The 13,607-nt window shown below is 56.1% G+C and overlaps 7 protein-coding genes across 7 annotated transcripts; 5 read left to right on the top strand and 2 right to left on the bottom strand.

The window, feature by feature from the left end:
- Window positions 1-460: 460 nt before the first annotated feature.
- Window positions 461-1,495, bottom strand: KRP23_1432 (uncharacterized protein; the record flags this gene model as incomplete). The annotated part of the gene is made up of 7 exons (XM_067885039.1): window positions 461-595; window positions 674-718; window positions 785-875; window positions 939-985; window positions 1,036-1,197; window positions 1,255-1,388; window positions 1,459-1,495. 7 exons carry the CDS (start codon window positions 1,493-1,495, stop codon window positions 461-463), a joined length of 651 nt encoding a protein of 216 aa, XP_067752005.1.
- A 245-nt stretch (window positions 1,496-1,740) lies between these two features.
- Window positions 1,741-4,707, top strand: KRP23_1431 (Membrane-bound transcription factor site-1 protease; the record flags this gene model as incomplete). The annotated part of the gene is made up of 2 exons (XM_067885026.1): window positions 1,741-2,667; window positions 2,740-4,707. 2 exons carry the CDS (start codon window positions 1,741-1,743, stop codon window positions 4,705-4,707), a joined length of 2,895 nt encoding a protein of 964 aa, XP_067752004.1.
- Window positions 4,708-4,775: 68 nt separating this feature from the next.
- On the top strand, window positions 4,776-5,703 carry KRP23_1430 (23S rRNA (guanosine-2'-O-)-methyltransferase RlmB; the record flags this gene model as incomplete). Its single annotated transcript, XM_067885013.1, has 4 exons — window positions 4,776-4,899; window positions 4,974-5,126; window positions 5,246-5,298; window positions 5,368-5,703. 4 exons carry the CDS (start codon window positions 4,776-4,778, stop codon window positions 5,701-5,703), a joined length of 666 nt encoding a protein of 221 aa, XP_067752003.1.
- A 254-nt stretch (window positions 5,704-5,957) lies between these two features.
- KRP23_1429 (putative serine/threonine-protein kinase) lies at window positions 5,958-7,145 on the bottom strand (the record flags this gene model as incomplete). The annotated part of the gene is made up of 1 exon (XM_067885002.1): window positions 5,958-7,145. The coding sequence occupies one exon, from the start codon at window positions 7,143-7,145 to the stop codon at window positions 5,958-5,960; it is 1,188 nt and encodes a 395-aa protein (XP_067752002.1).
- A 1,365-nt stretch (window positions 7,146-8,510) lies between these two features.
- KRP23_1428 (putative dipeptidase) lies at window positions 8,511-10,642 on the top strand (the record flags this gene model as incomplete). The annotated part of the gene is made up of 3 exons (XM_067884991.1): window positions 8,511-8,615; window positions 8,683-8,827; window positions 8,904-10,642. 3 exons carry the CDS (start codon window positions 8,511-8,513, stop codon window positions 10,640-10,642), a joined length of 1,989 nt encoding a protein of 662 aa, XP_067752001.1.
- A 172-nt stretch (window positions 10,643-10,814) lies between these two features.
- Window positions 10,815-12,261, top strand: KRP23_1427 (Desumoylating isopeptidase 1; the record flags this gene model as incomplete). Its single annotated transcript, XM_067884980.1, has 3 exons — window positions 10,815-11,227; window positions 11,302-11,763; window positions 11,826-12,261. 3 exons carry the CDS (start codon window positions 10,815-10,817, stop codon window positions 12,259-12,261), a joined length of 1,311 nt encoding a protein of 436 aa, XP_067752000.1.
- A 197-nt stretch (window positions 12,262-12,458) lies between these two features.
- On the top strand, window positions 12,459-13,511 carry KRP23_1426 (S-formylglutathione hydrolase; the record flags this gene model as incomplete). The annotated part of the gene is made up of 4 exons (XM_067884969.1): window positions 12,459-12,947; window positions 13,015-13,125; window positions 13,191-13,355; window positions 13,428-13,511. The coding sequence occupies 4 exons, from the start codon at window positions 12,459-12,461 to the stop codon at window positions 13,509-13,511; spliced, it is 849 nt and encodes a 282-aa protein (XP_067751999.1).
- Window positions 13,512-13,607: the final 96 nt, after the last annotated feature.

Raw genomic sequence — 13,607 nt, 5'->3', positions numbered from 1 at the left:
TATCTGGAGTTGTGAGATCGGCATCTGCTTCTGTTTGGTTTCCAGACTCCCATAGCGAGGTCTTCTTCAGGTGATGCGATGAAGCAGAAAATCTCATCGAAGTCGGCGGTGCAGTTAGGTTTGCCACGGGACTGGAAATCGAGGAGTGAGACTTCTAACGACCGAAATCGACAAAATGGGAACCGTCGGTAGAGGTTTCGCGTTTCAGTATTTGGTTTGATGACCTGTTTCCTGTACCTGACGTCAATCGCAGCAACAAAGTATTGGATACCCCGTTGCCTTGAATATGCATTGCGCTCAGGAATGTAGGCAATGCTTTGTATGGCAAAACTACAATCACACACGCTTTCCATTGTCGTGGTTTTCACAGAGCTCAAAACTTACATGTACAAGTTGCGGTCAAATCTAGGCAAATTCTTGAACGATCGCATCAGAGCTACTACAACCTTCGTCACAACAATTAGCCGCTGTAGCGATCAACAAGATGCGGAGGTGGGCGTTCGAGCATGATGGACGGGTTGGCCTCAATGTACTCCTTGATAGTTTTTGTGCGGTCACCAAGGTAGGTCGTTGCAACGAAGTCATCGTACACCTCCTACAATTTGTTCAAACATTTGCAACACTTACTCAGCAAAAGTACATGTACGTTACCAATCTCACTCTCGAAACGCACCTCTCCTAGCTTCTTGACAGCCAACAGACAATGACGGAGATACACCTGAACCAACACCACCAAAATCAGTTCCAGTAAGCCTTCCTATAACACACTGCATCTACTTCGTACCCGACACGGAAGGATTCCGCTCTGTGCGTCCCACCCCCAAATTGTATCCAAGCCGTACGCCTTGTACTTGGTGTCAAAAGTATCCTGCCCACTACACACGACCGTCAGTCTCACAACATCCCACGAATGCGCAAACCTAATAACAAACTCCTACCGCTTAGCAATATATTCTTCGTCGCTCCATCTCGTGCACATCAACGCCTGCATCACACATCAGTTCCAGTCCACGCCTCCATCCAACCCCAACGCACCTCCGCTCCAACGCGTCCATCCAGCTCGTGGAACCTCGCACGGATGATCTGGAACTCCTCTTCTCGTTCGTAAAAGTCAGGCAGCAGGTCTTCCGGGATCTCAAACACGCTCACAAGGAACGAGCAGCCGGGCGCCGGCTCGGTCGACAAACTCGCCATTTCCTGCCCAAATCGCAATGAGTTTTCAATGCATTTTCTACTAGCTATTTGCAATTGCACCTTCGTCTGCAAGTTAGCGATGCCTCGCTGGAAGAAAATGGACGCCGGGTGCGCGAATACGCGACGGAAGTCCATCACTTTGGCCAGGCGGAAGCTGCACACGCCGTCTCCGAACGTCGAGCGCGCCGACGCCTCTGTCAACCATTAAAGAGGCGTTAAATCTTGATATATAGCGCCTTTTAGCGTCCACGGCCACCTATTTACCGGACAAGAGCGACCCGAAGCCGACGATGAGCACCATCGGTGCAGGACGGATTCAAACTGACGTGGAATCAAACCAGGAGCTCCGCAACCAGATCTGACTCTTTCACTTGGGTTCACTATAAGACCATCATTCCTGCTTCCACCCAGGTTATACCACGTCAACGGTTGTCAGTTGATGGCTGGAGTGTCATGCGCCGTACGACGCTCGGATTCTCGGGCCCCACAGACGTTGCTGGGCGACGAACAAGACATGGAATGATAGCCGGTATCACTGCGCTTCTAATGATGTCCTTACTTTCCGTCGTACCGCTCGCTAGCGCCGCCCAGCCGCAGTCGAAGGTGTGTCATTTCTACGAAAAACCCTTGACACAGGAATACATCGCGCAGTTGAGCGCTTACGACGTGCTAGAGGCACAGGAGCAGATCGTAAGCAGCCGTATGAGCTCCGCGGCATCAGGTTTCGGGCTGGAGATCGCTGGCAGGTCCCCGTTCGCCCGTCAAACGCCCACAGACTTCGTGGTGCTGCGCATTTTCTCCTGCGCGTTTCCAGCTGACTCCAGCGCTACAAATGCACTAGAAGGCTCCATTTGTCATATATCTGAAGGTCTTGTGCAGGATTTTGCAGTGCACAACGCTACGGACAAGATTAAGACCCTCAGAGTGAACAAACAGTACCGGAAGCTGCGATTGCTGGGGCGAGAACAGGGACATCAGTTGAAGACGGTGGGCAGCAAACGAGCGGTGAATGAACCGGCGAGAGAATTGTTCGGATTGAGGCAAGAGCCTACCTTGTTGGTGGATGATTTAGGCGTTCGAGAGCTCTGGGAGCGTGGATATAAGGGACAAGGCGTGAAAGTGGGCATCTTTGATACCGGGTTGTCGTCGTCGCGACTGACAAATGTGAAGGAGCGGATCAATTGGACACATGAACCGAAGAACGAGGACTCGGTGGGTCACGGCACGTTTGTGGCGGGCGTGGTTAGTGGAACGGATGCAAAGTGTCCTGGGATCGCGCCCGAAGCAGAACTGTTCGTGTTCCGTATGTTTACGGCCGAGCAATTGTCCTTCACGTCGTGGTATCTGGATGCGTTTAATTATGCGCTGTTTAAAGGGATCCATGTGCTTAACTTGAGTACAGGAGGTCCCGACTTTCAGGATCTGCCGTTTGTTGATAAAGTGAAAGAGCTGGCGGCGAACGGCATCATCCTGGTACGACCAGCGAACTTCTCTTCACTGGCGCGATATCGGTTGAAACTAACATGTTTTCGCTGTCGCTGCTAGGTATCTGCAGTCGGCAACGATGGTCCTCATTACGGTTTGGTATCAAACCCAGCTGATCAAGCAGAAGTCATTGGCGTGGGTGGAATCACGAAAAACAATGAGATTGCAGAGTTTTCTTCGCGTGGGATGACAACTTGGGAGCTACCGTTTGGATCAGGTCGCGTGAAGCCCGATATTGTAACTCTCGCTGAAGATGTTCCTGGTGCGGATGCCTCAGGAGGGTGCAAGGTGCTTTCTGGAACCAGTGCATCTGCTCCAATTGTATCCGCTTCAATAGCAATTCTCGCGTCCATGATCCCAGCAGAAGAAAGGTGGAACCTGTTGAACCCTGCGTCGATGAAGCAGATTTTGCTGCAAAGCGCTGATAAGCTCCAAGCCCGCCATGATTCTGACAACGTGGTTCGAAACCACATTTTTGAGCAAGGCAACGGAGTGTTGAATATCTCAAAGGCAAGCAGAGTTGTCGAAAATTTATGGATTCAACATCAAACTGCTCAAAATGCCACACGAAGTGGGCAAGCGCACGTCCCAACTGTTTTAAAGCCAAGCTCCTTTCCAGACAGGATTGATATGACGGACTGCCCTCGGATGTGGCCGTTCTGTTCGCAGCCGCTTTTCCACAGCGCGCTGCCTCTTATGATCAACTTGACTATTCTAAATCCTGCGTCTGTCGTTGGCACGATCAAGATGCCCCCGCAATGGATTAGTGACACGAACGGCGAGCACTTAGCAGTCTCGACATCCTCATCGTCTGCATTATGGCCGTATTTTGGGTCAATTGGTGTTTTCATCCAAGTAAAAGAGCAGGCAGCCTCTTTTGACGGTATCGCAAAGGGGGCGCTGCGACTTGAAGTGGATAACGGCGGCCAAGTTGACGAGTTGCTGATTCCACTGACAATTAAGATTATCCCCACTCCGCCAGCGTCCAAGCGAATATTGTGGGACCAGTTCCACAATATTCCTTACCCATCTGCATTTGTGCCGCGGGACAACCTCGAAAATCAGCATGATCTGATGGACGTATCGGGCGATCATCCGCACACTAACTTCCACCAGTTGTGGAACTTCCTGACGAGTGAGGGGTTCTTCATGGAGATCATGCCGTTCGAGTACTCGTGCTTGGACTTGGGGAAATACGGTGTCGTAATGGTCGTAGACCCAGAAGAAGAGTTTTTCCGGGACGAGATTGTTGCTCTGCAAGCTGCAGTGAAGTACTCGAACGTGTCGCTCATCGTTTTCGCCGATTGGTACGACAACCGGATGCTCGACTCTCTGGAGCTCTTCGACACGAGCACTCTGAGTAAGTGGCATGCCATCACAGGCGGGGCCAACATTCCAGCAATCAACGAGCTCCTCCACGACTTTCACATTGCGTTCGGGGACGGTGTCATCTACAGCTCCAGCGTCTCGCTTCTGGATGCAGGCAACGACACGTCGTTCCCGTACTGGTCTGGGTCGTACCTCACCAATTTCCCGGTGGGTGGCTACCTCGGCTATATCGACGCCGTCGATCAAAGTGCAAGGACGTTGAATGGATCCGACAAGACGTTGACGGATGTTCCTGTGCTTGGGCTGTATCAAGTGCCGTCACACTACGGTGGCCGCATCGCTGTCTTCGGAGACAGCTCGTGTCTTGACTCGAGTGTGCACCCTGCAACGAAATTCCGAGACTGCTTCGGGATGCTGCGCTCCATACTGCGCTTCACCAACGAGGCTATACTTCCGTCCTCGATCGCTCCACAAGATGACTCGGCGAGCACAGGTCTGCAGCGTCTCGAACTCGAGTTCGTCGCGGACAAATCCCGTTTGCACCCGCTGGTGGACATGCAAGACGAAGACATTTGGCACCTTCGCGCTCGTCACTCCGAGTTCGCCAAGCATTCCAAGGTGCTTCAAGCAAGCGAGGGCAAGTCCATTCACCGCAATTTCTGCAAGTTCTACGCCAAACAGCAGTGCGTTGAAGGGTGACCTGATTCTCACACGTCGCAGGAGTCACTCATCCGAGGCAGTGACGGTCATTTCGTGACTGGAAGCAAATGACGAGCTCCGCTACTAGCTCCGTGGAGCTGTACATGGTGCTGTCCAACAAGAGCGGGCGGCAGAACCTCGGCACGTATCTGCGCACCGCGTCCGCCTTCGGCGCGACCCAAGTTTTGGTCGGTGAGTGCGAAGCAATGCCACTGCGCCACAACGATGGAGCGGAGACTGAGCATTTTGCTGAATTTGCTACGCAGTGGGCTCTGAGCGCTTCGGGACACATGGAGCACACCGTGCGCAGAAGTACGTGGACGTCGTGCACTTCTACGACTTTGCCGAGGCTCGGGAGTACTTGAAAGAGAAAGGCTGCACCATCTTCGGACTGAGCAAGCAGTCGGCAGGCTCATTTGGTACGTTCATCTAGCGTCGACGCAGCGTCGTGGACGGTTTCATGGTCCAATACTCTGTTGTTCTTGTGGTGGAATCTTCACCGATTGCTTACCTTGATATCTTACGACTGATGTATCAGCGGCCCACACCACGCCGTACCAAGGCACCAGCGCATTCGTCGTCGACAACGAGGTGCGTTGATGAAGCGAGCGACGTCATGTCTAGTATATCACCAGGTTGTGCTTACCTATTGCTTTGCAGTTTCCTGGGCTTTCCGAGGAACAGCGTGCGGTCTGTGACCACTTCGTCTACGTTCCTTTCCACGGCGAGCAAACGGAGGCCTCCAGCAAGCTGTCGCTGGACACCACCGTGGTTACTGCCATCACGCTGCACCACTTCACTGCGTTCGCCCAGTTCCCTGTGCGCGCCATCGAGACTACCAGCACGCAGGGCAAGTTTGTGCTGGACGCGTACCCGACGTTCGATCCGTCGCACAACGAGCGCGGCGAGGAGAAGGCAGCGATGCGCGAGGCCAAGCGCGCGAATGCCGCCGACGGACTCGCAGAGGGAAACGGACTCGGTAGTATGTTCGACTGAAGAGCGTATCGATCGGAAAAACAAAAATGCACGCTGTTCATATTAAGTTATCGGTCCGGGGCAAAGCCATCGGGGGAGATGGAGAAGGGGCCTCGACAAAACGGCCTGACCAATCGTCAGGCTCGCCGCCACTCCCGTTGGTGGGCGATCTTCTCCTTTGCCATCGTTACAATTGCATTCTTCGTCGAGCCTTGCCGCCGTTGCGGTGATGGTGTGGTCTGCGCCAATTGCGCAGTCATTGAGTCTGTTGAGGTCTATATAGACGTGTTGAAGCCCCTGAGGTGCATGTCGAGGGCGTGTTGCGACGCTTGCTTCCTCTTGCGTTCCAGCAGCACCGCCTCGCACAAGCGGCACGTTTTGACCGTCTCGTCGGGGTCTTCGTCCTCACGTACAAACGGAATCGCACTCACAGCTGCGGACGCCTTCAAGCACTCCGAGCAAAAGAGCATGCCGCAGTGGTAGCAGTTGCACTGGTGGGCGCGCAAGTGCATGCCCAGCACCTTCCTCATCAAGTTCCCGAACGCCTTTTTAGGGTTCAGTAGCGTCGGAGACTTGCATCGCATGCAAGTGCTGCGCTGCGTCATGGGCAGGTAGGCGGGTGCCTTGCTGACGCTGCGTACCATCAACTGCTTCACACGGTTGGGCGCCACTTCGTAGCACATGAGCCCGTCATTGTTCAGCGCACACATGGAGGCGCCAAAGGCCACGAGCACCCCGGAGATGACCGGCAGGTGTCTCTTAGCCGCGAGGTGCAGCACAGCGACCTCCTCGGCCTCCGTATTGGGGTCCGCGCCGGCCTCCAGCAGCTTGACCACGAGCGTCGGGTTGTCCACCTTGAGCGTGAGCAGGTGCACGGCCAGCGGCGTGAGGCCGCGCTTGTTGAGCACATCGACGCGGGCGCCGGCCTCTAGCAGCCGCTCCGTGATGGCCAGACACTCAGGTTGCCGCCAGTTGCCCGCTGCGAAGTGCAGCGCCGTGTTGCCGTTGAAGTCGGGCGCGTCCAGCAGCTCGTCAATGCTCTCGTGCTCTAGCAATGCGTCCAGCACCTGCGCGTCACCTTTGCGTACGGCGATGTGCAGCGGCGTCTGGCCGTGGTGGGGCTCCCGTAGCGCCAGCAGCACGGACGAGAGCGTCGAGCCTGAGCTCGTGAGGCTGCTGGAGCGAGAGAAACTGGCGCCGGATGACGCGATGGACGTCTCGAGCGCCGAGTCGCGCACGTTGTAGCCACGCTTGTTGAGCAACCCCAGCATGTTGCGCAGGAACACCTCGTCCGCGTTTAACTTGCTGCGCGGCGGCCGTCCGGAGTCGCTGTGGTTGTTGTTGTTGCTGCTGTCCTCATCGTCCGAGCTGGAGGTGGTGCCCTCGGGGGACTCGGCCCGCTTGGGCGCTGTGAGCGGCGGCGCCACGTCCCGCAGGAAGCGCGAGTCGCGCAGATCCACCATGGCCAAGTGGGCTTCTTGCTGCTAAAGCTGGAATGCGATACATAGCGCCAGATGAGCGCACCCAAGCCTCGAATAGAGGACCCTCGCGGGACTCTCCAATCTGAGAAATGTGCCGCTTTTTTCACCAATGACAGCGGTACCACTGTCGGAATGGTACTGCGCGGACTTTAGGATCGATAGAGAATATTAATATTTAAAGAGCAAGGTGAACTATGTTTTACACGGACATGTAACTTGAAATATGTGCTGGATGAATCAAATTTGCTAGGATATTTGTTTTCAGTATTGATGTAAAACAAAGAAATCACTGTACCGCCTTTCTGCCTGTGTTTTGCCTGATTCTGCGGCAACTGCTGTCTGCCGGGGGAAATAGGGACTTGGCCTCCAAAGCATGAGCAACGGCGATGGCATTGCCCTGGACGAAGCCGACCGACTCACAACCCAGGCGATCCAACCAACCTCGACACCCTCTTGCAGTCCACGTCACCAACTTCAGAACTTCAGAAACGCCCTTTGCAAGGACACCGACAAACAGTAAAAAGGTGGCTGGCTACCCGTGCAGACAAACCTACCACTGCCACATGCATTAAGGCGCCCACCAAGCCAACCGATGGTGTTGCCCGAGGAAAGCAGACGCTCGTGGACTGGCGATCTCCGCCGACTTCCGCTTGGCACGTGGGGCAAATCGCCACCGCTTTTGACTCACCAGCTGGGCCAACAAGAAACGGTCCGTCAATCGAACGTCGAAAGGCAACTCCAGCGATCCTAAAATCTTGACCCGCGACGACAGCCTCGTCAACAGCGAAAGCGAAAACGATCGCAAACAATGCGACCACCAAGCACCAATGCAGGCGAGTCCCGCATAGCGTCGAAAGAACGCGCCCCTGGAGCTGCATCGTGCCCTCCTTGACAGGACAGGCTCGCATCGGTAACAGCGGTTGCCATCCGAACGGGACCAGATACACGTGCTCGGCTGAGGCGCGCAACCACCGCTGCCAGCACGCGAGACCCGCACAAGGAGTGCTGGAGGCTGCAGATCTCATTTTGTGGAGACGATCGAATGGAGCTGCTGCATCTTGCGTTGCCAACAAGCGCTACGAGCTCCGTCGACTACAACTGGCGGCTTCTGAAGAGAAAGAGTTTAAACGAGGCCTGTAATGCAGGAGCTAGCGGTGCCTCGTATCGCAGTGCAGTGCAGCGTAGTGCATCGGCATCGCCGACGACGGGATCTCGGATCTCTCTACCGAACGACCAAGACAGGAGGCCTTTGCATTCCATTCCCCAGAACCGGGTATCATCCGCCAAGATCAGGCTGCTGATTTTCAGTTCGCAATTCGTCGAGAAGAGGCCGAGATCCCCTTATTCATGATTGGAGCACTGCGCGCCACCCCGCTGCTGGCGCTCGCCGCGCTGGCCGCGGTCACGCAGGCGGACACGGACCGCTGCACGGCCATCATTGTCGGAGCCAAGGTGCGTCAGTCTGCGCTACAGAGGAGAAGGAGCAGCTTGTGTTGACGCTATAGGGTTTGTTGCACAGGCGTCCAAGACAGGCACACCCATGACGACGCACACAAACGACTGCTCGTCCTGCGACTTCCGCATCGCCAAGGTGCCGGCCCAGAACCACGAGGATGGCGCGCAACACGACGTCGTGCTGGCAGCTTTTGACTACCCTCGCTATGGTATGATTTGGCCGTCACCGTCCATTGTTGCTACAGCAGCTGACTAATGCGACGTTGTGGTGTTCGTGTCTTTTAGTGGGGGGATCCCGCGGCAAGGAGTACCTGCCCGAGAACCTCGACACGCGGTTCTACAACTGGACCGCAACGCCTGCCATTGGCAGCATCCCGGAGGTGCCACAGACCTTCGCCTACATTGAGGGCGCGTATGGCATTCTCAACGAGCACCAGGTGGCTATTGGTGAGAGCACCTGCCCCGCGCGGTTCATTAGCAAGCCGCTGACGCAAGGAGGCGAAGCGCTCTTTGATGTGGGTGAGCTCTCTCGCATCGCGTTGCAGCGTGCCTCGAGTGCCCGTGAGGCCGTGCAGCTGATGGGAGACCTCGCTGTCCAATACGGATACTACGGAGCGGTGTGGGAAGGCGCGGACGTGTACGATGAAGCTGGTGAGGCACTGACGGTGACGGACACGAAAGAGGCGTGGATTTTCCACATCTTGCCCGATGACACCGGCAAATCGGCTATCTGGGCTGCGCAACGTGTGCCCGACGACCAGATCAGCGGTGTTGCCAACCAGTTCGTCATTCGCGAGTTGGACTTAAACCGCCCGGCGGATTTCCTTGCGTCTCCTAACGTGCACGACGTGGCCATCCGCAACAACATTTGGAAGCCTGACCAGGGCACGCCATTCGATTTCACGCGCGCGTACGCACAGCCTCGCAAAGAAACCCACCAGTACTACTCCACTCGTCGGATTTGGCGGCTATTTACCCTGGCCAACCCGGAGCTGAAGCTGTCTGCGGAGACCGATGTGCTAGCCAGTGACTACCCGTTCTCGGTCAAGCCCACGTCCCCTCTGTCCCCGCGCGACATCATGCGCTTCCAGCGTGACCACTACGAAGGCACGCCGTTTGACATGACAAAGGGACCGAAGAGCGGTCCGTACGGAAACCCTGACAGGTACGACGCGTCTCCGAATGGCGACCTCACCCCTGACGACATTGGTCGTGGCCACTTTGAGCGCGCAATCTCGATCTTCCGCGCCAGCTATTCATTCGTGTCCATCCTGGATCGCTACAATTCGGACAACGCCTTCCTTTGGTTCGGCCAGTACGCGCCGCACGCCACCACTTACACGCCTGTGTTTGTGCAGGCGTCAGATGTGCCTAAGCAACTCTCGCGAGGATCCCTGTATGCGTTCGACCGCGAGTCGTCCTTCTGGGTGCACGCGCTTGTCGGAAACTGGGCCGCGCGCTTCTACTCGTACGCTAGCCCGTTCGTCGCGAGGGTCCAGGACGAGGTGGAGAGCCATGCGGATGGCATGCTCAACAGCGTTCTGACTGAGGCTGCGCAGCACAAGCGGAACGGCGGTGTCCCCGCTATGGTGGAGTTCCTGACCGCGCAGAGTGAAACGTTTGCCCAGCGCGCGCACAGTGCCTCGGCAGATCTGTTCGACTACCTGGTCACGGCCTTCCACGACGGCTACCAGGTCTCCAACTTCTACGCCAAGATGCTCACGGTGCAGTCTATCTTCTACCCGAAGTGGTGGCTCCAGGAGGTCGGCTTCTTCGATGGAGCTGAAGAAAGCGGCGACGCGGCTACTGCCTCATCGGCTGCGACTACCCCACCTGCATCATCAAGCAGTGGAGTGGTTGCGACGGCCAAGGCGGAGATCGTCGAGGTCGCGCACAAGGGGTCCGTGTCGTACTTCACCACTACGGTGCTAGTGATCCTCTCGGGCCTCGCCGGCCTCTTCCTCGGCCGCAAGTTCCACGGCCCGCTCACCAGCAAGCAACAGGGCTACAGGCCGCTGCAGTAGATGTGCTGCAATACGGTCGACTTCAACTTGACAGATTGTGTAGCCATGTCTCGAAAAATACGTACCTAACTTGAAGTCATTCGGAATGATGGTAAATGGTAAAAATTCGGTAACATTCTCGAACTTGTTGCCGTTTCTGCTTTTAGCTCACTCTCAAATTTACCTCAGCAAGATGACGAGTGTGACGCTTCACGTGTACGACCTGAGCCACGGCATGGCGCGGCAGATGTCCCCGGCACTGCTGGGCAAGACTATCGACGGCGTGTGGCACACGGGGGTGCTGGTCTTCGGCCGCGAGTACTTTTTCGGGGGCGGCGGCATCCAGGCTATGGCCCCGGAGCTGGTGGTGCAGCGCTACGGCATGCAGCCCGTGCGCACCCTTGCGTTGGGAGAAACGAGTAGGACGCAGCAGCAGCTGGAGCAGTTTTTGCGTGACAACAGCGCGCGCTTTACGGACGCCACGTACGACCTGCTGCGCCACAACTGCAACAACTTCTCGGACGAAGTGGCCACGTTCCTAGTGGGCTCGGGCATCCCGCAGTACATCATCGACCTGCCCAATGAGGCGCTTAACTCGCCATTCGGGTGCGGTAACTGTTGTTTTATGGTGAGCTTTGTGGAGAAATTGGGTGTTGACTTGTGATGTTTTGGACTTGTAGAGCCATGTTGAGGCCCATGCTCGAGAACATGAACAACCAGATGCACGCGGCGCCGGGCGACCAACTCTTCTCGATCCCATTCAACGACCCATCACGCGCCAATCCGGCCGTGCCGCCTGCTCCGATTGCAGCACCTGCTACGGCAGACTTGGCGTCCCGTCGGTTTAAGATCTCGGGAGCGCCAGCGCTTCACTTGGACAAGATGGTGCAGCGCATCAAGGTGCTGAATACAGAGAGCTTGCTGTCTGAAGATGAGATCTCAGCGCTGGAAGCACTGTCGGCACATGTTGCGGCTGGTGATAAAGAAGCCCACTCAAGCAAAAATGTGGAATGGTGGAAGATCGTTGGTAGGTTGCTGGCTCAAGGACACCAGTCCTCGTTCTTTTTCCCAGCGCTGGGCTTGGCCCGTGTGCTGTTGCTGCAGCCAGCAAATGTGACTGAAGCTTCAGCGGAGAAGAAGGCGTGCTTTGAAGCAGTGGTGCACCCACGGAGGTCGAGCCTTCGCCGCTGACGTCTGCGCAAAGGACGCTGCTCCTGGCGGTGCTCGTGAACGCCTTCGCCAACCCTGCGTTCAGTGACGTGGCGCTCTCAGGTTCGACCCGATTCCTGCCGTTCGTGTTCGCCACCATTGCGGACCCTTCCACTAGCCAAGACGCTCGCGTGCTGAGCGCACATATCGTGAGCAACTGCTGCTTGGCGCTCAAGATCGGCGAGGAGGTCGTGGTGACCACGATCGTCTGTGGCGCCGTCGAGACACTCGACCGAATTTCTCGCGCCAACGCTTCCTCTGTGCAGCACCAAACGGTCGAAGGCATAATCGTCGGCCTTGGTCGCTTGCTGCACAACTTCGAAGCCGCCCGCAGTCTGTCGATCGAGCTCGGGCTCGCAGAAGTGCTGCGTCGCCTGAACGTGACACCAGCCATCCAGCCGCTTCTCTCCGAAGTCGTGGCTTTGATCTAGGTAAATCATCACGAAATACATGTGCATCTTGATATAGGAGGCCCCTCAACGAACTAGTCGCTCCATCTTCTCGTGCTGCTCCTGGTGACTTGAACATCACGCTCTTCATGTGGCTACAATTTTTACTGGTCATCTTAAGTACGATCTGACACGAGAGCGGAATCATTGTCGAAGAGTATCCGTGTCAAGTCTCCAGTATGCAGCTCGTGAAGCAGGTCAAGTCGTTTGGGGGCGTCGTCAAGCAGTACTCGCATGAGAGCGCGAGCACCAAGTGCAGCATGAAGTTCAGCATCTTCCTTCCGCCCAACGCTAGCGATGCCCACAAGGTGCCCGTGCTCTTCTACCTGGCGGGGCTCACGTGCAACGACGAGCTGCTGTTCGTCAAGGCGCCCGAAGCGCAGAAGGTGGCGGCCAGTCGCGGCATCGCTATCGTCACGATGGACACGAGTCCGCGCGGCGTGAGCATCCCGGGGGACGAGGACAACTGGGACTTTGGCACGGGCGCGGGCTTCTACGTGGACGCCACGGAGCCCAAGTGGGACGAGCACTACCGCATGTACTCGTACGTGACCAAGGAGCTACCGGCGCTCATCACCGCCAACTTCCCCGTGCTGGAGGACAAGCACTCGATCATGGGGCACTCCATGGGTGGCCACGGAGCCCTCGTGCTCGGAATCCGCAACCCGGTACGGAATTCTATCGTATCGCGTTGGTGCACTTCAAGCACTTACTGTGTGTTTTGATGGAGTGCAGACCCAGTACAAGTCCATTTCGGCGTTTGCGCCCATTTCACACCCAAGCCAATGCCCATGGGGCATCAAGGCCTTCACGGGATACCTGGGCGTCGACCAAGAATCGTGGAAGGTGGGGTTGTCATTGATGGAGAAGATACTGCAGTGGTTCGTTGACAATACTTGTTCTCGTTGCAGCAATACGACGCGACGCAGCTTATCCTTAGCCAGGGTCCTATTACCCAGCCGATCCTGATCGATCAGGGTCGTGAGGACAACTTCCTGCACGACAAGCAGCTCCTGCCGGAAGCTTTTGAAGCGGCGTGCCAGTCCGTGGGCCAGAAATTGACGCTGCGTATGCAGGTACAGTTGCAAGAGTGGCAGGAAGAAGATCGAGGTGTCTGACAGTGTTTCGTTTTTTTCCCTTTCGTGCAGGACGGATACGACCACAGCTATTACTTCATCGCGTCCTTCGTGGAAGACCACGTCAACTACCACGCTGACGCTCTTCTGATGTAAGAACCCAAGCACGTTGGGTCGAGCTGATCTGCAGATATCATGTCCAAAAGCCTGCGATGGTGAAATTTGAAATACGAAGCTTCATACTTTGCTATC

Source organism: Phytophthora ramorum (genome assembly GCF_020800215.1).
Source record: "Phytophthora ramorum isolate Pr-102 chromosome Unknown Phyram_PR-102_s0001, whole genome shotgun sequence".
In the NCBI taxonomy this organism is placed as follows: Eukaryota; Oomycota; class Peronosporomycetes; order Peronosporales; family Peronosporaceae; genus Phytophthora; species Phytophthora ramorum.
Note: the sequence above shows the minus strand (reverse complement) of the source record. Positions and strands in the feature narration are given on the sequence as shown.